At 40.9% G+C, this 23,042-nt stretch overlaps 1 protein-coding gene across 9 annotated transcripts in view; it reads left to right on the top strand.

The window, feature by feature from the left end:
* Nucleotides 1-23,042, top strand: part of SUGCT (succinyl-CoA:glutarate-CoA transferase) — a 763,763-nt gene that overhangs the window by 155,356 nt on the left and 585,365 nt on the right. For all 9 annotated transcript variants that reach the window (XM_025292055.3, XM_044946814.2, XM_025292046.3 and 6 more), the window contains one exon: nucleotides 3,480-3,575. In XM_025292055.3, coding sequence (XP_025147840.2) covers nucleotides 3,480-3,575 — 96 coding nt within the window. The remainder of the gene's footprint in view (nucleotides 1-3,479; nucleotides 3,576-23,042) is intronic.

Here is a 23,042-nt window from a genome sequence, read left to right as displayed (position 1 = left end):
CAGTCTCAATTTGGGTTGTCTCTTTTGTTGGCTTGGTAGATTCTTGATCACATCTGATGATAATAGAGTAAGAAAAGCCAGCCTATGCAATATCATGATGGTGCTATGAGGCCAGAAGCTTTTTTTTCCCGCAAACTATGGAAAGTTGTTATTTGGTCACCTCCTTTCCATAGTTCTGGGCCCTTGCAGCCATGGATAATCATTGGAACATATGCCTTTTGTGGCAAATCACCGAATCAAGTCATTATCCTCATATGGAATTCAATAATTCAGTTCAGTTCAGTTCAGTTACTCAGTCGTGTCCGACTCTTTGCAACCCCATGAATTGCAGCACGCCAGGCCTCCCTGTCCATCACCAGCTCCCGGAGTTCACTCAAACTCATGTCCATCGAGTCAGTGATGCCATCCATCTATCTCATCCTCTGTCGTATCCCTCCCAGCATCAGGGTCTTTTCCAATGAGTCAACTCTGCACATGAGGTGGCCAAAGTACTGGAGTTTCAGCTTTAGCATCACTCCTTCCAAAGAACACCCAGGACTGATCTCCTTTAGAATGGACTGGTTGGATCTCCTTGCAGTCCAAGGGACTCTCAAGAGTCTTCTCCAACACCACAGTTCAAAAGCATCAATTCTTCAGTGTTTAGCTTTCTTCACAGTCCAACTCTCTCATCCATACATGACCACTGGAAAAACCATAGCCTTGACTAGACGGACCTTTGTTGGCAAAGTAATGCCTCTGTTTTTTAATATGCTAGCTAGGTTGGTCATAACTTTCCTTCCAAGGAGTAAGCGTCTTTTAATTTCATGACTGCAGTCACCATCTGCAGTGATTTTGGAGCCCCCCAAAATAAAGTCTGACACTGTTTCCAGTGTTTCCCCATCTATTTCCCATGAAGTGGTGGGACCGGATGCCATGATCTTCGTTTTCTGAATGTTGAGCTTTAAGCCAACTTTTTCACCATCCTCTTTCACTTTCATCAAGAGGCTTTTTAGTTCCTCTTCACTTTCTGCCATAAGGGTGGTGTCATCTGCATATCTGAGTTTATTGATAATTCTCTCAGTGATCTTGATTCCAGCGTGTGCGTCTTCCAGCCCAGCATTTCTCATGATGTACTCTGCATAGAAGTTAAATAAGCAGGGTGACAATATCCAGCCTTGATGTACTCCTTTTCCTATTTGGAACCAGTCTGTTGTTCCATGTCCAGTTCTAACTGTTGCTTCCTGATCTGCATATAGGTTTCTCAAGAGGCCGGTCAGGTGGTCTGGTATTCCCATCTCTTTCAGAATTTTCCACAGTTTATTGTGATCCACACAGTCAAAGGCTTTGGCATAGTCAATAAAGCAGAAATAGATGTTTTTCTGGAACTCTCTTGCTTTTTCGATGACCCAGCGGATGTTGGCAATTTGATCTCTGGTTCCTCTGCCCTTTCTAAAACCAGCTTGAACATCAGGAAGTTCACGGTTCACGTATTGCTGAAACCTGGCTTGGAGAATTTTGAGCATTACTTTACTAGCGTGTGAGATGAGTGCAATTGTGCGGTAGTTTGAGCATTCTTTGCATTGCTGTTCTTTGGGATTGGAATGAAAACTGACCTTTTCCAGTCCTGTGGCCACTGCTGAGTTTTCCAAATTTGCTGACTTATTGAGTGCAGCACTTTCACAGCATCATCTTTCAGGATTTGAAATAGTTCAACTGGAATTCCATCACCTCCACCAGCTTTGTTCGTAGTGATGCTCTCTAAGGCCCACTTGACTTCACATTCCAGGATGTCTGGCTCTATGTGAGTTATCACACCATCGTGATTATCTTGGTCATGAAGATCTTTTTTGTACAGTTTTTCTGTGTATTCTTGCCACCTCTTCTTAATATCTTCTGCTTCTCTTAGGTCCGTACCATTTCTGTCCTTTATCGAGCCCATCTTTGCATGAAATGTTCCCTTGGTATCTCTAATTTTCTTGAAGAGATCTCTAGTCTTTCCCATTCTGTTGCTTTCCTCTCTTTCTTTGCATTGATCACTGAGGAAGGTTTTCTTATCTCTTCTTGCTATTCTTTGGAACTCTGCATTCAGATGTTTATATCTTTCCTTTTCTTCTTAGCTTTTTGCTTCTCTTCTTTTCTCAGCTATTTGTAAGGCCTCCCCAGACAAGCATTTTGCTTTTTTGCATTTTTTTTTTCCATGGGGATGGTTTTGATCCCTGTCTCCTGTACAATGTCATGAACCTCCATCCATAGTTCATCAGGCACTCTATCTGTCAGATCTGCTGCTGCTGCTGCTGCTGCTAATTCGCTTCAGTCATGTCCGACTCTGTGCGACCCCATAGATGGCAGCCCACTAGGCTCCCTCGTCCCTGGAATTCTCCAGGCAAGAGCACTGGAGTGGGTGGCCATTTCCTTCTCCAATGCATGGAAGTGAAAAGCCAAAGTGAAGTCTCTCAGTCATGTCCAACTATTCACGACCCCATGGACTGCAGCCTACCAGGCTCCTCCGCCCATGGGATTTTCCAGGCAACAGTACTGGAGTGGGGTGCCACTGCTATCTAGTCCCTTAAATCTATTTCTCACTTCCACTGTATAATCATAAGGGATTTGATTTAGGTCATACCTGAATGGTCTAATGGTTTTCCCTACTTTCTTCAATTTAAGTCTGAATCTGGCAATAAGGAGTTCATGATCTGAGCCACAGTCAGCTCCCGGTCTTCAATAATTACAGGTTTTCAATTTCTGTATATGAAATACTGCAAGAGTCAGAGGTTGACCCTACAGTTTTAGATGACCCTTTAATAGATCTGTAGTTCTTGAAAGCTGAAACAAGTATTATAATGAGGATATAGGCTTAGGGCCATGTTGAAAAAAGTCTAGTAATTTTTATTTGAGAACGATTAGTTAATTAATTTAAAAAGTTAAATAATCTTGATCCTCTGTTCCAGGAACAATGCTTTGGGCACAAGGAACAGAAAGCTTGACTGAACTGACTTAACAAAGTAGAGGTTGTTTATTATTTTTTCATGTTATGAGAAGTTTAGAGGAATGTGGCACCTGATCAGTTCATTTGCTCAATGATGATATAGGCTCTTTGTGTGTCATCTTGATGGAAAGAAACAGGGGAAAGTAATATACTAGTTGCTGATGTATTTTGCAATGACTTTGATGCTAAAGGCTGGACCAGGGTTCCATCCACTGGGTCAACTTCTGCCTTCAGATGATCTTTTCAGGAGCGGGTGTTTCTGTATTTATATTTCTCAATTGACCGTTACTCAGGACTTAGTCTCACGCAGTAATGTAATACTGCTCTGTTTTTCTTTGTGTGATGAAAGTGTGGTTGCCTGCATATTTTCTAACCAAGCAGAACAGTTTTTTCTTTCTCTTTTTTTCCTTTTACAATGACATAAAGTGAAATCAAATGAGAATCCTCCTATTATGACCTTTTATTTATGAGTAGAAATAAACAAGCTTCTTCTTTTTTTTTTTCTTTCTGGTAGGTGGCGTGTTTGACCCAGGTAGCTGCTAATTATCTTATTGGCCAAAAGGAAGCACAAAGGTGGGGCACAGCTCATGGCAGTATTGTTCCTTACCAGGTAAGATGACAATAATATAGGATCAGGCTACTAGAATCTGCAGTTTTGTATGACATGAGTTTGAGAAATGATTCCCTCTTAAAAAAAAAAAAAAAACTTCCAGTGTATTCTGTCATATATCTTTGACTTTAATAAGGTTCTGTTGTTCACTTCAAATTCTGTGTTTTGCACATTTCTTCATCAGAAGATTAGTAACAGGACACTTAAATGGATCAAAAGAACTTGCTGAAAGTGAGTGACTTTTGGATTCATATGATGGTTTGCTTTTGTTTTTCACCCAAAAGAGGCACTGATTATAGCCATTTTATAAAGCCTGGTCTGTTTGTCATGTCAATTAAAAACCAAATGTTACCTACCCCAGCTGACAGTAATATTCTCACAGGCATGGAGAAAGACGAATATTTGTGGGAGACAGATCTTCAGTTTTTGAGCAAAGCAGATGGTTCAGGAACTGCTGTTCTTTATTAAGTGTCTAAACTTGTCCTCAGAAATTCTTGACTTTGGCTAGTGTGAATGAATATGTGAAGAAACCATGATCTTTCAAAAATAAAAACAAAAATTCGTCTTCAGCCTCTTAACAGAGGACAATGTTGGAAACCAGGGTAATTCATTTCAAATAATGGGCATTCAGGCTGCAGTTTTTGATACATATGGAAAAAGTATCTTTGAGTTGCAAGGTTTTCCAGTAAAATTTCGTATCAGAGGATATAAGGAGGTGTTCACCATATTCAAGTTTGAGGTGTATAATCTATTTTTTGCTTATTTTATTTTATTTTATTTTTTTTATTTAATAGCATTTTAATAGAAACAAAAAAGACCTCAAGTAGCCAAAGAAATGTTGAGAAAGAAAAACGGAGTTGGAGGAATCAGACTATACTACAAAGCTAGAGTAATCAAGACAATATAGTTTTGATTACTGTAAAGACAGAAATATAGATAAATGGCACAGAATAGAAAGCCCAGAAATAAACCCATGCAGCTACGATCAATTAATCTACAACAAAGGAGGCAAGAATATGCAATGGAAAAAAGATAGTCTCTTCAATAAGTGCTGCTAAGAAAACCGGACAGCTACATGTTAAAAGAATGAAATTAGAATATTCTTTTTTTTTTTTTACATGATATTTTACATGTTTCAATGCCATTCTCCCAAATCTTCCCACCCTCTCCCTCTCCTATTTTTTGCTTATTTTAAAAGTTAGAATGTCTTTAACAAATGCTTTATGTACACCTCAGTATCCCTCCTGGGTGTTTATATTCAGAGCTCTGGTTCTTTGGTGTGCTTCTCAATTATTTCACTTTGAGGTGAAAAAAAAATTTAGAATTCTTGGCTTTTATTATTATAGGTAAGAGATATGGGAGACTCTGTGTTTGTGTGTGTGTGTGTGTGTGTGTATTTCTATTCTTGGAAGACAGAACATGTACTTTTCCTTCTTGAATTCTCCCAGTCACATAAAATGGGATACTGTGCTTATTTGATCAGTTGATTGCAGCTTTATAATCTATAAGAAATAAGAGAAGATTGACTAGTCTTTCCCCAGAAGCCCACAATTAATTTGTTTCCTCTTGGTGGAGAATGAGTTCAACACTGTGATTAAGGAATAAATGCAAATTTAGCTTGAATGAAACTAGCCTACCAAGGTGGATTCTTGATATGCTTGAAGAAACTGGTCTGTTTTCAATTTTTAAAATAGATTAGGGAAATATTTTTATGGGTGAATTACAGGGTAATTATGATTCAGTTTTCTATAATAATTGCAGCTTTGTATCTCATTTTTGTTGTCTGAGTTTTGAGCTGAAAGTCTATAATGGAAGATTCTGATGGTCTCAGGAATAGTTTAGGCATCCACTTCATTCTCCTCACTTTTGATTGAACCCTATCTGTGGCATCAGGGACCTCAAATGAGTGAAATAGAAATTTTTGAGAAGTAATGCTCTTTGATTTGTGTATTATTTTGTATACATGTAGTTCTTAATGCCTTAGATTGATCATCCACTTAAGCTCTTTCCTCCCTGTTTTTTGTCTGCCACCTTGTTGAAAATGGGGCTTCCTTGGTAGCTCACTTGGTAAAGAATCTGCCTGCAATGTGGGAGACCTGGGTTTGGTCCCTGGGTTGGGAAGATCCCCTGGAGAAGGCAAAGGCTACCCACTCCAGTATTCTGGCCTGGAGAATTCCATGGACTGGATAGTCCATGGGGTCATGAAGAGTAGGACACAACTGAGCGACTTTCACTTTTTGTTGACTATGAGTAGATTAAACAAAGTTTCCCAGGTGGCTCAGTGGTAAAGAATCCACCTGCCAATGCAGGAGACACAGGTTCAGTCCCTGGGTGGGGAAGATCCTCTGGAGAAGGAGATGGCAACCTTCTCCAATATTGTTACCTGGAAATTCCATGGACAGAGCCTGGCGGGCTACAGTCCATGTGGTCACAAAGAGTCACACAACTTAGCGACTAAACAACAACACAGTTATCAATGGGTCCACTCCTCTTTTGATATATGACTACCATGATTGTTGTTGTTGTTCAGTCACTAAGTTGTGTCAGACTCTTTGTGACCTGATGGACTGCAGCACGCCAGACTTCCTTGTCCTTCACCATCTCCCGGAGCTTGCTCAGACTCATGTCCGTTGAATCACTATGCCATCCAACCATCTTATCCTCTGTCGTTCCCTTCTTCTCCTGCCTTCAGTCTTCCCCAACATCAGGGTCTTTTCTAATGAATCGGCTCTACACGTCAGGTGGCTAAAGTTTTGGAGCTTCAGCTTCAGCATCAGTCCTTCCAATGAACATTCAGGACTGATTTCCTTTAGGACTGACTAGTTTGATCTGCTTTCAGTCCAAGGGACTACGATGATAATCCCTTAATTTAATAGCACATATATATCCCAAACTGTCTCCCAGAGCTCTTCAATATCCTGGGAGCCTCTGTTTGCATGTTCTCCTCTATTTTCTGGGCTCATGATCCATACTGATCTCCACTAACTATAATTATCCTCTCCAGTATTATAGAAGATCCACTCACAAGTACACTAAAAGCCTAGGAGATTATACTGAATATTTTGAAGAAAAATGGAGTTCTTTTATAGATGAAAGTTATACAATCTCCATTAGGACTCTCACCTCTAATAGAAGTATACTGAGCCATCTCTGTATTCCCGAGAAGACTCCCTCTCCCCCAGTCCATATTACCTGCTGCAGGACTTGAGGGAGCTCGCCGAATTACATGTGTTCTTTCAGCTACACTGTTGCCTCCATGATCAGTATAAACTGCCCAAGAAACCAACCTGGAGAATGAGACCACAGCCACAAGATCCTTCTCTTACAAGACTGCCAGAATGATTCTGTTGTTCCTTACACATTTGCCTCCATCATTACCAGGACTCTGAGCCTTCCAGGTCATCTGTTATCACCTGGACAATGACTCTCAAATGGCTCTGTTCACCTTTGACCCAGTCATTTCTTCTGTCATCGGTCTTGGTGGTCTAGGATCCACGTAGCAAACCAAAGCAACAGCCTGGCTTCTCATAGCCTCCTGTTGCTCTTAATAATCTTTACCTGTTGATTCTCATGGATCCCAGCCACTTATTTCTCTTAAAGGTGAACAAGAATCATTTGGAAGTCCTGTTAAGATGGTGATTCTGTATCCAAGCAATGTTGATGTTGCCCATCACAATGATAAGATTGTAGATCTAGACTTGGCTATTATTGATGACTACACCATCTCATTTATATTCTGCTGGCAAATCCCAATGCTAATTGGATGTAATAGTCCATCTATTCTGTGCCTGTGCTGAAGTGGTGAATGTGGCTGGAAAAAACATAACTACCATGTTATGTTCTCACTCTTAATTCATGGCTATCTCTCTGTCTTACTTAGCAATCTAGCTATATTCACCTACGTATTTATCGTCTCTCTTGGAGGTGACTATTTCACACCTCTCTCTTGACATTTTCCTCTTCTCTCCTCATCCTTAGCCAAAGACTTTGTATCATATGACACTAAAAATTGATGCAACCAGAAGAGAACTGCTTCCTTTTTGTTCTCAAGACATCATTGCCTCCTATCACAGTGGATGAACCCCCTTTTCATGTTTTAGCTCCCTAAAGGCATTGGGAGGCATCTCCCAAAAAAGATGTCCTTTTCATTATAGGGGACTGGAATGCAAAAGTAGGAAGTCAAGAAACACCTGGAGTAACAGGCAAATTTGGCCTTGGAGTACGGAATGAAGCATAGCAAAGGCTAATAGAGTTTTGCCAAGAGAACTCACTGGTCATAGAAAACACCCTCTTCCGACAACACAAGAAAGACTCTACACATGGACATCCCCAGATGGTCAACACCAAAATCAGATTGATTCTATTCTTTGTAGCCAAAGATGGAGAAGCTCTAAACAGTCAGCAAAAACAAGACTGGGAGCTGACTGTGGCTCAGATCATGAACTCCCTATTGCCAAATTCACACTTACCTTGAAGAAAGTAGGGAAAACCACTAGACCATTCAGGTATGACCTAAACCAAATTCCTTATGATTATACAGTGGAAGTGAGAAATAGATTTAAGGGACTAGATCTGATAGACAGAGTGCCTGATGAAATATGGACGGAGGTTTGTGACATAGTACAGCAGGTAGGGATCAAGACCGTCCCCATGGAAAAGAAATGCAAAAAAGCAAAATGGCTGTCTGGGGAGGCCTCACAAATTGTGAAAAGAAGAGAAGCGAAAAGCAAAGGAGAAAAGGAAAGATATAAACATCTGAATGCAGAGTTCCAAAGAATAGCAAGAAGAGATAAGAAAACCTTCCTCAGTGATCAATGCAAAGAAAGAGAGGAAAGCAACAGAATGGGAAAGACTAGAGATCTCTTCAAGAAAATTAGAGATACCAAGGGAACATTTCATGCAAAGATGAGCTCAATAAAGGACAGATATGGTATGGACCTAACAGAAGCAGAAGATACTAAGAAGAGGTGGCAAGAATACACAGAAAAACTGTACAAAAAAGATCTTCATGACCAAGATAATCACGATGGTGTGATAACTCACATAGAGCCAGACATCCTGGAATGTGAAGTCAAGTGGGCCTTAGAGAGCATCACTACGAACAAAGCTGGTGGAGGTGATGGAATTCCAGTTGAGCTATTTCAAATCCTGAAAGATGATGCTGTGAAAGTGCTGCACTCAATAAGTCAGCAAATTTGGAAAACTCAGCAGTGGCCACAGGACTGGAAAAGGTCAGTTTTCATTCCAATCCCAAAGAAAGGCAATGCAAAGAATGCTCAAACCACCTCACAATTGTACTCATCTCACATGCTAGTAAAGTAATGCTCAAAATTCTCCAAGCCAGGCTTCAGCAATACGTGAACCATGAGCTTCCAGATGTTTAAGCTGATTTTTGAAAAGGCAGAGGAACCAGAGATCCAATTGCCAACATCCGCTGGATCATGGAAAAAGCAAGAGAGTTCCAGAAAAACATCTATTTATGCTTTGTTGACTATGCCAAAGCCTTTGACTGTGTGGATCACAATAAACTGTGGAAAATTCTGAAAGAGATAGGAATATCAGACCACCTGACTGGCCTCTTGAGAAACCTATATGCAGGTCAGGAAGCAACAGTTAGAACTGGACATGGAACAACAGACTGGTTCCAAATAGGAAAAGGAGTACGTCAAGGCTGGATATTGTCACCCTGCTTATTTAACTTCTATGCAGAGTACATCATGAGAAATGCTGGGCTGGAAGACGCACAAGCTGGAATTAAGATCACTCGGAGAAATATCAATAACCTCAGATACGCAGATGACACCACCCTTATGGCAGAAAGTGAAGAGGATCTAAAAAGCCTTTTGATGAAAGTGAAAGAGGAGAGTGAAAAAGGTCAACATTCAGAAAATGAAGATCATGGCATCTGGTCCCATCATTTCATTGGAAATAGATGGGAAACAGTGGAAACAGTGGCAGACTTTATTTCTTGGGGCTCCAAAGTCACTGCAGATGATGATTGCAGCCATGAAATTAAAAGATGCTTACTCCTTTGGAGGAAAGTTATGATCAGTGTAGACAGCATATTAAAAAAGAGAGGCATTACTTTGCCAACAAATGTCTGTCTAGTCAAGGCTATAGTTTTTCCAGTGGTCATGTATGGATGTGATAGTTGAACTGTGAAGAAAGCTGAGCACCGAAGAATTGATGCTTTTGAACTGTGGTGTTGGAGAAGACTCTTGAGAGTTCCTTGGACTGCAAGGAGATCCAACCAGTCCATCCTAAAGGAGATCAGTCCTGGGTGTTCATTGGAAGGAGTGATGCTAAGGCTGAATCTCCAATTTTTTGGCCACCTCATGTGCAGAGTTGACTTATTGGAAAAGACTCTGATGCTGGGAGGGATTGGGGGCAGGAGGAGAAGGGGACGACAGAGGATGAGATGGCTTGAAGCCATCACTGACTCGACGGACATGAGTTTGAGTTAACTCAGGGAGTTGGTGATAGACAGGGAGGCCTGGCGTGCTGCGATTCATGGGTCACAAAGAGTCGGACATGACTGAGCGACTGAACTGAATTGAACTGAAAGGCATTGCTTGTGCACTTGAAATCTTCCATCCCCTGTGTTATCCATCAGTAGATAAATATATGATTACATCCTTTACCTTAAAAAAAACCTGGCCTTAGACACCACCTTCCCCTAAACCCTAATCCCCGAACTCCAGGGCATGTCTTACTCCCTTTACTGCCATATTTCTTCTTTCTCTTAATTATATTACACTGCTCTTCAACAGTGTTGCGTGGTGTCCACTGGAAGGAAGCACTGCAGCCTGTGTTCTATAGTGCTATTTGTGCCTCACAAGTAAAGAGCTCTTATAGCACCCTCAAACGTCAGGAGTCTGGGTGCTGTGGACTAGCTAGGGGAAGCCGACTTTCTGGATAGTTCATTCATAAGAAGAGTCTTACGCTTTATCCTGAATGTTTCAAATGTAGCGCCTTCAAAGAGAATTTTTCCTTTAAATGACCTGTTAATTCACATGGTGATTTCTTTTAAATATAGCCCCCCAAAACTTCCAATTCATGAGAGTGAAGAAAACAGTTATTCAGATAATTAAAATCATGTCTCCCTTTCTTCAGTATGAGCTCACTCAATCAAGGAGTAGAGCAAGAAGCAGTGCTGTGTTATTTCTGGTAGGGACATTATACTGTCTATTTAATTTGGCATAAGCAGAAACTTAGGCAGTAAATTCCAAGTTTGAAGAGATGCAGCACTTTACTATCATTCCTTAGAAAAATGTCAAAATGATGTTAAATTATAGCAGATTAGGTAACCTTAGGAATCTTTTTTTTTTTTTAATCCATGTTTAAGAGTTTTTAAAAAGCCAAAATGTGAATGACACATATCTGTTTCTTCTTGTATGATTTTTTTTTGTACCATAGTTGCACTAAAACATTCATTCACTGAAGTTTGAAAGTACAATTGAAGCAAGCATATGATTGTAATGTGTATCTTATTTAATTGATAGATTGATAATGACAGTAATAATAATCATGCTGGCTTTCACTGAACACATACCATGTAACTGGGAGATATATATATATATATATATATATGTATTTTTTTCTTTCTCATTTTACATGGATGAAATGGACATTTAGAGAGATAAAGCTGTAGCTGGGAAAGTCAAAGGGCCTGGGTTGGAACTATGATTTTCAGTTTTCAAAACTTGTTTCCTTTCTCACTGTATCCACACTGTGGTTCTTTTGATGCTCCTCACAGTGTGGCTACCTGTCTTAGGTTCTTCTGCAGATAGAATTCTTCTGAGCTCTTTCCATCATCTCTGTGACAAGGTGCATGTGAGCATGCTCAGTCGTGTTTGACTCTTTGCGACCCCATGGACGATAGTCCACCAGGCTCCTCTGTCCATGGAATTCTCCAGGCAAGAATACTGGAGTGGGTTGCCATTTCCTTCTCTAGGGGATCTTCCCGACTGACCCAGGGGTTGAACCCATATCTGAGGTTCAGCCTCAGTCGCAGGCGGATTCTTTACCACTTCAGCCATCTGTGAAGCCCCTCTTTGACAAACATCCTGTTTATTATGAGTTTAGAGTGTCTCAAATCTAATTAGTGACCTGGCTATAGAAGGATATTTGAATTCTTAGCCATGTGCCTCTGAGCTATGTGCCAGTTGTAGGCTGGGCATCTCTGAACTATGTGCCAGTTGTAGGCGCCCATCTACTGTGTTTTCATTCATACTTTCAAATGACTCCTGATAAATAAACCATAGTTTCTTGAGCCCCCTATGGAATACTGTTTTATTAATACTTCAGGAAGCCTTCCAAATAAGGAAGAACCAGGCACTTGATTTCAGAGAACTCAGAGGCAATATAGCAAGTGCAGATGAGAGGATTTGAGCTTTGGAGTCAGATAGACATGGGCTCCTAACTTGGCTTTGCCACTTAATGTCTGTGAAATCTTGGGCAAGTCTTTTATATCCCTGGTGTTAGTGGCTCCTATGCCAAAAAGGTGATGGTGATAGTTGTTTCTATTTTCACTGATGTATTTAAATGAGATATACTGCATGCTCAGAGTTTTGTGTAGTACTTGACTCTAATAAGTATTTGATGAAAGGTGGCCTGTTACTATTTCTGTTGGTGAAATGATAATTATACCTTTGTAAAACAGTTTCTAGGAAACTATGAAATAGTTCCCTATGAATATGACCCATGACAGCTTAGGGGCAGAGTAAATAAACATACATAGCTTATTTACTTTCTTAATGGAATTTCCACTTTAATTTCTTCTTTTTTTTTCTTTTGAAAATAAAAAGGAGGACGATGTTCTGTGGTACTTTTCTGTTAAAAAAAAGCTATCCTCAGGTCTTTTTTAGAAATTGTGGTATCGAGCCATTGCCCAAATATAGCATTATTGAAAGAAAGAAAGTTTGAAGAGAATCATATATAGCACCACCACTCAAATGTCAAAGGGAATAGGGCTTCTAGTTTACTGAACTGTTTAGTTAATTAAGATTTAGTATAAATTCATACTGAATGATGGAGAAGGCGATGGCAAGCCACTCCAGAACTCTTGCCTGGAAAATCCCATGGATGGAGGAGCCTGGTGGGCTGCAGTCCATGGGGTCACTAAGAGTCGAACATGACTGAGTGACTTCACTCTCACTTTTCACTTTCATGCATTGGAGAAGGAAATGGCAACCCACTCCAGTGTTATTGCCTGGTGAATCTCAGGGACGGGGGAGCCTGGTGGGCTGCCGTCTGTGGGGTTGCACAGAGTCGGGCATGAGTGAAGTGACTTAGCAGCAGCAGCAGCATACTTAATGAAATGAAACGTGACAAAAATGATTTTCGAAAGTAATCTCTGAGGAGCCCACAAGGGAGCCTATTTCTATGAAAGATACATACCTACCTCTTTGAGAAGCAAAAATTGTGGAGATTTCTCCTGTTTTAAAAAGTGAGAGAATGACAGAATATTCTGAATATTTGTTCTTGTAACCTTAGGATTACAGTGAACTTTGATAATCTCTACCCAGTAAAAAATGCCTGAAGATTTTTTATTGGGAACAAAGGTGCAAGTGATAGCAAATAGGTTATGTTTCAGAGGTTTCTGCAAACTTTTGGAGCTTAGTACTGACAAGTTAGAATATTCAAAAGTTTTTTTTTTTTTTTTTTTTTTTAATTTAAGGCAAGAATTGTCTGAATTTCCCCTATCCCTTTTGTTCTAAAGGTTTTCTCCAGGTAACTTTTGATTATTTGCTTTAAATTTTATTTTTGTCTTAATCCTTATGAATCTGGGATTCTTTTTAAAACAAAACAAAATAATTTATTTGAAGATCTCGGTTACTTTGAAACCACTTGGCTAGGATTCTGCCACAGTCTTAAGAACATAAGTAACTGGGCAGTCCAACAGGAAGATAAAATTAGGGCAGACATTTCAGCTACCAGCAATATGGCTGCCACCCTTTCAGCTTCTCCTTAGAAAATCTTCACCTTTCTCTGATTTAATATAAAATCCTTAAATTTAAAACATTAATAAATTAAGCAATATGATGTTTAAGGAGAGCATGTTGCACAAATAATAAACATATATATGACTGTTCAAAAACTATTGTCATTTTTAAAAATCAGTATTGCCTTTAACTGATAAATATGGTCTCTTTAATACATTTCACTAAGAGGTAAAATAGAAAGTTGGACCACAAAGAAGGCTGAGCACTGAAGAGTTAATGCTTTTGAATTGTGGTGCTAGAGAAGACTCTTGAGAGTCCCTTGGATTGCAAGAAGATCAAACCAGTCAATCCTAAAGGAAATCAACCCTGAATATTCATTGGAAGGACTGATGCTGAAGCTGAAGCGCTGATACTTTGGCTACCTGATGTGAAGAGCTGACTCATCGGAAAAGACCCTGATGTTGGGAAAGATTGAAGACTAAAGAAGAAGGGGGAGGCAGAGGATGAGATAGATAGCATTACTGACTCAATGGACATGAATTTGAGCAAACCACAGGAGACAGTGCGGTACAGAGGAATCTGGCATGCTTCAGTCCATGCGGTCACAAAGAGTCGGACACAACTTAATGGCTGAACAACAACAATAAAAGTAAAACGAGGCACAAGGAAAGGCATTGTTTCACAAGGAATAAATCTGAAATTCATTTAGGATCTTACCAGTTTCTCTTGCATTCTCAATATTCTTCTCAATATATGTGCAGAATTGATGGGACTCTATGTTGCCTTATGCTTATCAAATTTGGCTACAATGATTCTAAATAATCAAATGCCATTTTGAATATTCATCTAAGTAATAATATTATTGACTAAATAATATAATACTATAATAATCGGTGTCATCACCATCAGTAACATTTATTAAATGATTGCTGTGTCTGTTATTAAGTATCAGTACTTTATGTATATTAATTCTATCCTCACAGCAGCACTGTGGATTAGATATAGCTACCATCCTCACTGTCAGATGAGGAAACGGAGGCATGAGAGGTTAGGTAACTTGCCCAAGGTCACACTTAAGTGTGTAGCTGGGATTCAAAGCAAGGTAGGTGGTTAGTCACTAAGTCGTGTCCGACTTTTGTGGCCCTATGGACTGTAGCCTGCCAGGCCCCTCTGTCCATGGGATTCTCCAGGCAAGCACACTGGAGTGGGTTGCCATTTCCTTCTCTAGCTGATATATAGGCAGATGATGTGATGCTACTTACTTCAACTGACATGTGTAGTTTCATTGTCTATCTTCATCCCACTTTTGAGGAAGAATTATGTGACATTTTCTTCTACATAATATCCCCTTTAGGACTGCCAAGAGCAATTGAAGAGCTATCAATAATTCTGTTGTTTACTCCTTACCAGGATCCTTAATTATGCCTTAATAGCAAATTTCATTTGGGAAATCAGGTTGTACATCTTTAAAAGAAATCCTCTAATTGCCTATGCTAAATTTGTAGTAGATTTAAAATCAAGTTATAGTGGAACAGCCATCTCCTGCTCCATCTATGTCATGGGAACAGTACTGTCCTTGACCAGTAGAGGAGCTTGAGAGGGCCTTAGCTATTGTGAGGCTTATAGTTTCTGGTTTTCAAGTGATATTTCTGTGAGTTTTGGAGGCTTTGGCAGGAATTGGGGTGGGAAGAAGTGAACATGGGGAGGAGAGAAGGGGCATGGGGTAGGGCAGAAGCCAGGTAGGCAGATCTCCAAGTGCTCCAACCCTATTTCAATCAGAGCAGCTCCACTTTTTGTTTATTTGAAAAACAGGGTCCATCACTTAACAATGATTATTTGTCATAGAACAGTCGACCTGTACTGAAGGTCCCACAGGACCAAAAAGTGGTTTTTTTACACATCTGTGTGTGTGTTTCCTTCTTGTTGGTGGTTCCTAGAATCAGTAAAGGGTCTAATCCAGCTGTGATGGAGGTTTTGGCAGGAGTTTGTATGAGGCCTCGCAGAGCCCCTCTGTGGAGGAGCACACATGTTACCTCCCAGCTGAGAGTTTAGCCCGGTGTCTCTGTGCAGAGGTCAAGGCTCTTTGCTTTCAAGTTGTGGTGCTGGAGAAGACTCTTGAGATTCCCTTGGACAGTAAGGAGATCAAACCAGTCAGTCCTAAAGGAAATCAACCCTGAATTTTCATCGGAAGGACTGATGCTGAAGCTCCAATAATTTGGCCACCTGATACAAACAGCTGACTCCTTGGAAAAGAACCTGGTGCTGGGAAGGATTGAGGGCAAGAGGAGATGGGGGCAGCAGAGGATGAGATGGTTAGATAGCATCACTGATTCAATGGACGTGAGTTTGAGCAAACTCTAGGAGACAGTGAAGGACACGGAAGCTTGGTGGGCTGCAGTCCATGGGTCACAAGGAGTTGGATACGAGTTAGTGATTGAAAAGCAAGGCTCTTTGGCTCGGGTTAATCATGTGAGACTGGATTCCAGAAACAGCTGGACTGGGGGATGTCCAGGGCAAGTGCTGTTGAAATCCCGAGTAGGTGTGCTTAGCACTGATACAATACCCTGATGGCTCCCTGCTCAAGTGCAGTTTACCTGGGGGGAAAGAACTGTGTTCTGATGTGGTACAAATTACTCTTATAATATAACTGAGTATTGGGCCCAAAAGCATACAGTGAAGGAAAAGCTATATGATGTTAAGTTCTGAAGTGAGCATATGTTGGAGACTCGAACACATCATGTCCACATATATAAATGTGGCTGTGAAGTATGCTCTTTCCCCTCCTAGTTCTGTTTCTGGCATTTAGGGGAAGGGGTTCTGCTGCAGGGACTCTGCTCACAGAGGAGTTGCTATGTGTGCAAGCTGAGTGAGGGTCTGTTCAGTTCAGTTCAGTTCAGTCGCTCAGTTATGTCCTGCTCTTTGCGACCCCATGAATTGCAGCACGCCAGGCCTCCCTGTCCATCACCAACTCCCGGAGTTCACTCAAACTCATGCCTATTGAGTCGGTGATGCCATCCAGCCATCTCATCCTTTGTTGTCCCCTTCTCCTTCTGCCCCCAATCCCTCCCAGCATGAGGGTCTTTTCCAATGAGTCAACTCTTCACCTGAGGTGGCCAAAGTATTGGAGTTTCAGCTTTAGCATCAGTCCTTCCAATGGACACCCAGGACTGATTTCCTTTAGAATGGACTGGTTGGATCTCCTCGCAGTCCAAGGGACTCTCAAGAGTCTTCTCCAACACCACAGTTTAAAAGCATCAATTCTTCGGCGCTCAGCTTTCTTCACAGTCCAACTTTCACATCCATACATGACCACAGGAAAAACCATAGCCTTGACTAGACGGACCTTTGTTGGCAAAGTAATGTCTCTGCTTTTGAATATGCTATCTAGGTTGGTCATAACTTTCCTTCCAAGGAGTAAGCGTCTTTTAATTTCATGGCTGCAGTCACCATCTGCAGTGATTTTGGAGCCCAGAAAAATAAAGTCTGCCACTGTTTCCACTGTTTCCCCATCTATTTCCCATGAAGTGATGGGATCAGATGCCATGATCTTAGGTTTTTCAAAAATTATGTTAATAATTCATTTGACCTAATTTTATTTTATTATTATTAAAAACTTTTTTTACCGGGTTATAGTTGATTTATGTTGTGTTAGTTTTAGGTACACAGTAAAGTGAATCAGTTATACATACACACACATGCACTCTTTTTTAGATTCTTTTCCCATATAGGCCATTACAGAGTGCTGAGTAAAGTCCCCTGTGCTATACAGCAGGTCCTTATTGGTTATTTTATACATGCTCGTGCTCAGTCACTTCAGTTGTGTCTGACTCTTTGCGACCCTGTGCACGGCAGCATGCCAGGTTCCTCTCACCCATGAGATTCTCCAGGCAAGAATACTGGAGTGGGTTGCCATGCCCTCCTCCAGGGAATCTTCCCGACCCAGGGATTGAACCTGCATTTCCTATGTCTCCTGCACTGTAGGTGGATTCTTTATCCATTGATTCATTTGGGAAGTCCACTTTGTACATCAGATCAGATCAGATGAGATCAGTCGCTCAGTCGTGTCCAACTCTTTGCGATCCCATGAATCGCAGCACGCCAGGCCTCCCTGTCCATCACAACTCCTGGATTCACTGAGACTCACGTCCATCAAGTCAGTGATGCCATCCAGCCATCTCATCCTCTGTCGTTCCTTCTCCTCTTGCCCCCAATCCCTCCCAGCATCAGAGTTTTTTCCAATGAGTCAACTCTTCGCATGAGGTGGCTAAAGTATTGGAGTTTCAGCTTTAGCATCATTCCTTCCAAAGAAATCCCAGGGCTGATCTCCTTCAGAATGGACTGGTTGGATCTCCTTGCAGTCCAAGGGACCCTCAAGAGTCTTCTCCAAACACCACAGTTCAAAAGCATCAATTCTTTGGCGCTCAGCCTTCTTCACAGTCCAACTCTCACATCCATACATGACCACAGGAAAAACCATAGCCTTGACTAGACGGACCTTTGTTGGCAAAGTAATGTCTCTGCTTTCGAATATGCTATCTAGGTTGGTCATAACTTTCCTTCCAAGGAGTAAGCATCGTTTAATTTCATGGCTGCAGTCACCATCTGCAGTGATTTTGGAGCCCAGAAAAATAAAGTCTGCCACTGTTTCCACTGTTTCCCCATCTATTTCCCATGAAGTGATATTAGCGCGTATATGTCAATCCTAGTCTTCATTCTCCTAATTTTAACTGGGAAAGTATTTTCAGGTGTGTCTTGCCTCTTGTCTTTCTTACGTGTGAAATGCCAGGTCTTTGTCACTTCATGGAGCAGTGGCATCGGAATTACCTGGAAGCTTGTTAGAAATGTTAGATTCTTGTTTATTCTACTGAACTAGAATCTGAGCTTTAAGAAGATCTGCAGGTGATGTATTTTCATGTTAGGTTTTAAGAAGTCAGCTCTCAAGTGTATGAGAAATGCTTTTGGTCATTGCACTATGAGTCCACTAGATGTCACTCTTGTAACCTGGTAATGGGAAGGCCCCCTCCCTCCCCACTCCCTGCAAAGTGGGAACTTGGAAGAATCTGTGAATATGAACATGTTATTAGGTGATTTCCTCCCCATCCTTAGAGCTACTGATACACATGTTGATTATGTAAGGTAAAACTACTCTTCTTGCTGGTTCACAGTCCTGGAGAGAGATTCCTAGGAATGATTTTCATTTTGTGGAATTAGCACTCATGCCTTCCATTTTTCCTTCCTTTAAGCCTCCTGTTGCTTGGGTGAGTGCTGTCATGATATAACCTTAGCAGAGCCTATTCTGCCAGCTGCTCTGACTGACTGGTTCACTTAGAGAACAGCATCTTGGCCTGCTGAACACAGTGACACAGACTAAATGGACAGGTTTGATCTCTGTAGAAATGATTGAGAGCAGAAAGAAAGCAAGGCTGTATTCTGAAATTATCATCCACCTCTGTGTGATTGTTGGAGGAAGGGCAGACCTTTCCTAATTCTTAGGAGTATCTCAGAGGTGGTTTTACAAAGAAATCTACTTCTGCTTAGAAAGAAGTGTCCCAAGTATAATCTTGGAGGGTGTTAGTTTCAGTCATGAAGATGAATATAAAGGACATTTAGAGGTATAGTAAGATCCAGAGGGAGATGCTGTATTTCAGAGACATATGAGGCCCCTGGGACAGGTCCTGTTAACAGCTGGTTAGGTCCGAATATTAGGAATGAGGGGTGAAAGGGCTAAGGACTACGCTTTAGAGGATCCAATTTTTTGCTGGATGCCCAGTTTGAGAAAAGTTGCTTCTTGAAATAAATCAACCCTTGCAAAATTCTTCTCCCTTTGAGTCTGATGTGTGTGTGTTTTATCTGTTTCAGTTAACAAGGGTAGCAGACAAGTAGTAGAGTAGCAGGTGTGTGTATGTGTGTGTGTGTGTTTGTGTGGACTTCCTCTTCTTGGTGTGTGGGAGGGGCATTTATAATCTATAATATCACTAAATGAGTAAAAAAAATGTTTAATTTGATTTCAGCCAAGCAAATATTGATGTGAAAACTACATGGTTATAGCTTAAATATAACTTCCTTTTGTTCAAAATAATTAAGGTGGCCATAGTATTTACTTTGACTCTTAGAGTCCTTTTGCAATGTTTTATTATTATGTGATTCCTGATGACCCAGTGCAGAATTAACTTTTTTAAGAATGTTACCAAGTATTTGTTGGATGCTATATATTTATGTGTTCCCATAGATATTCTTAGTTTTGTTCTGAAACACAAGTTATCTGAAAATAGTTGGATTCTTTCAAGGTTTGCTGTTTTATCTTTTTAAGGGTGATTTCAGAGCACACTTTGCTCTAGAGATAATTAAAGTCTATGATCCAGGGGAAAAAAAAAAAAAAAAAAGAATGTTACCAAGAATCAGTTTCATTTTTAAAAATGATATCTAAATTATGGAAAACAAGCCTAAAAGGCTCATTTTCCATCCCTAGCCAGGGTCTAAATTTCTACTTCTGCAGTTGATAGGATTTTACACCACCATCCCCATCACTGTTAAATTTCCTTTTTAACTGTTGCTGCTGAAGTTGCAGATGCTACCAGAGATAGCAGCATATTTTTGATGTATTATTTGAAAGCATGGGCCTTGGATTCAGACAGACCTTGGGCAAATGGCTTCATTTCACCAAGCCTCAGTTTCTTCATTTGTAATCTTCGCTGCCTCATGGGTGGTGGTGATGATTTAAGCAGACAGTACAGATAAAGTATGTAGCCTAGAATCAGACACATGCTGTGTGTTCAGCAGAACATGCACCATGCTGCTAAGTCACTTCAGTCGTGTCCGACTCTGTGCGACCCCACAGATGGCAGCCTACCAGGCTCCCCCGTCCCTGGGATTCTCCAGGCAAGAACACTGGAGTGGGTTGCCATTTCCTTCTCCAATGCATGAAAGTGAAAAGTGAAAGTAAAGTTGCTCAGTTGTGTCCGACTCTTCACGACCCCATGGACTGCAGCCCACCAGGCTCCTCCATCCATGGAATTTTCCAGGCAAGAGTACTGGAGTGGGATGCCATTGCACATACACCGTAGGTGTATATTATCCCAGTTATTATTCCTACTCCTCTAGCTCTTGTCCTCATCTTTCAGTTGTTAAAATACAGTCCACCAACTGTGGCAGGAGCCCTTGTTCCTACACTTTTCCTCCACCAGATGACAGCTCCAAGTCAAGGAGCTGTCATTTCCCTCTACCTGGCAAGTGTGTGTGTGTGTGTGTTTGTGTGTGTGTAGATGGGTGGCCAGTGAGCAGATCAGTTCAATGCCCAGTGGTAGGGAGGCTATTGATCCTAGCATTGCAGCAAGGAGAGAAGTTCTCTTTACAACCCACACTGAAATCCTCAGGGAAGATTCCCCTCAGTGTCATACAGTGGTGGTCAAGTTCAGCAGAATGGAGACCAGTTAGCATGGTTAGTATGTTTGGTACAGCCATATCACAGGCTGGCCCAGGGTCTTATTCACCTATTTCTCAAGAGAAACAAACTTGGAGATGCAAAACTGAAATCTCAAATGAATTTTTGCAATATAAGTTCTGGATCGCCTGTTCTTTATAATCTTTACTGCTTTGGAATGACCTTTTTGATTTGGAGAGGACCTCTAGGCTTTGAGTAGCAGCAACTTCTATCTCAGGGGTCCCTGGAACATCACCTAGTTGGCAGCAGCATCAGAAAGCTACTGTGAAGAAGTTTCAAGAGCTCTTTTATCCTGAAAGCACCCTTGTAGGAATCTTTGCAGTTTCAATATAAGTTACCTTATGGTTTGACGTGACGATATTCTGTTGATGAAGAACAATGGAGATTTTGGTGTAATAGCAATTGTATTAGTGTGCTGCCTCACATAGAAGAGGATATAACATATTAAACAATTAAGATTTTTTTAGCTAGACTTTTGGAGTCTGCATTGGAATTATTTTTTGTTTTTACACTATATATATATATATATATATATATATATATATATATTTGATAATTGTTTGAAAGGCTCTCCAAAAAAACCTTAAAAGCGGTATGGATTGTTCTTTTTTCCTTACCATGTAATTCTTGTTTCCATTGCAAGGAGTCAAATCAGTAAGGTCAGTCCCAGTTCAAAGAAGCTGGCAAAGGGGAGGGTGGTTAGGGAACAAAACTTATAATGGTGTTACTGTGTAGATTGCCAAATAATCTGAGGTTTGTTCAGCAAATATAATGGTGCATTGAGGTGTTGTGTTAATGTGGGGGGCCAGAAAATGAGCTCTGTGTGTAGGGAATCTGTTAAGCGGCAGTTTACGGTTTAACCGAAAAATTGGGAGAAAGTTGATAAGTGCCGAGGAAGCATGAGACCCAATCTGACACAGACTGGGAGGGCAACCGTGGTGGTGACTGGAAGGAGGAGGAAAGTGAGAAGGGGATTCTGTGGAGTACTGGGTGAAGGTGTGGATGGCAAAATTCTCCATCTGTATACACAGAAAATTAACAGTCTTTATAAAAAAGCAAAGCCCCAAGTATTTAAATGCATGTAAACTCTAGGGCTTTGCAGGTGGCACTAGTGGTAAAGAACCCACCTGCCCCTGGGTTGGGAAGATCCCCTGGAGGAGGGCACGGCAGCCCACTTCAGTAGTTGGCCTGTAGAATCCCATGGACAGAGGAGCCTGGCAGGTTACAGTCCATAGGGTCACGAAGAGTTGGACATGACTGAAGCAACTTAGCATGCATGCATGCAAGGATCCCAATTCCATTTTCTTTTCATAGGCTTAATAGAAAGATAAAATGTAGACGCTAGTGAAAACTGGTACCACAACATTAGGAAGCTTCCCTGGTAGCTCAGACAGTAAAGAATCTACCTGCAACGTGGGAGACTTGGATTCGATCCCTGGGTTGGGAAGATCCCCTGGGGGAGGGCATGGCAACTCATTCCAGTATTCTTGCCTGGAGAATCCTATGGACAGAGAAGCCTGGCGGGCTACAGTCCACAGCATCGCAAAAAGTCGGACATGACTGAGCGACTGTGCACACACATAGAAATCTTAAGGATGGATGAGCTGTTGAGATTATTACATTTTACATATAAAATGATGAAAACAGAATGAGTATAATAAAAACAGTAAACGAAAATGTATAAATGGATTCTGGACAAATAAATTCTCTGTGGATGAGAAATTCATGCTCACTAATAAGATTAAATTTAGGGACACTATGGACTAGTGGCTCTGAAGTATTTTCTTTTTTCTTTCTTTCTTTTGGCTCATAATTACTTTGACAGGCTGACGAAAGCTTGGAATCCTTTCTTAGAAAAGTCCATGTACCCATATACATGCATGATTTTGCCTATAATTTTGGGAGCTTCTCAGACCTCTTGAGATTCATCCCTGTTTTCCCACTGAAGACCAGCTGAATAGGGTTAGGCTATTGAAATTCTATCGATAACACAAAAAATCTAGACCAAATAGTAATTAGGAGGGAAATCACACCCTGAGGCGGGGAGATCTCACACAAATGTCTGCTTCACAGGGTTTGAAG

The sequence above is a fragment of the Bubalus bubalis genome, chromosome 8 (genome assembly GCF_019923935.1).
Source record: "Bubalus bubalis isolate 160015118507 breed Murrah chromosome 8, NDDB_SH_1, whole genome shotgun sequence".
NCBI classification, from domain to species: Eukaryota; Metazoa; Chordata; class Mammalia; order Artiodactyla; family Bovidae; genus Bubalus; species Bubalus bubalis.
The sequence above is the reverse complement of the archived record's forward strand: the minus strand, read 5'-3'. Positions and strand labels throughout refer to the sequence as shown.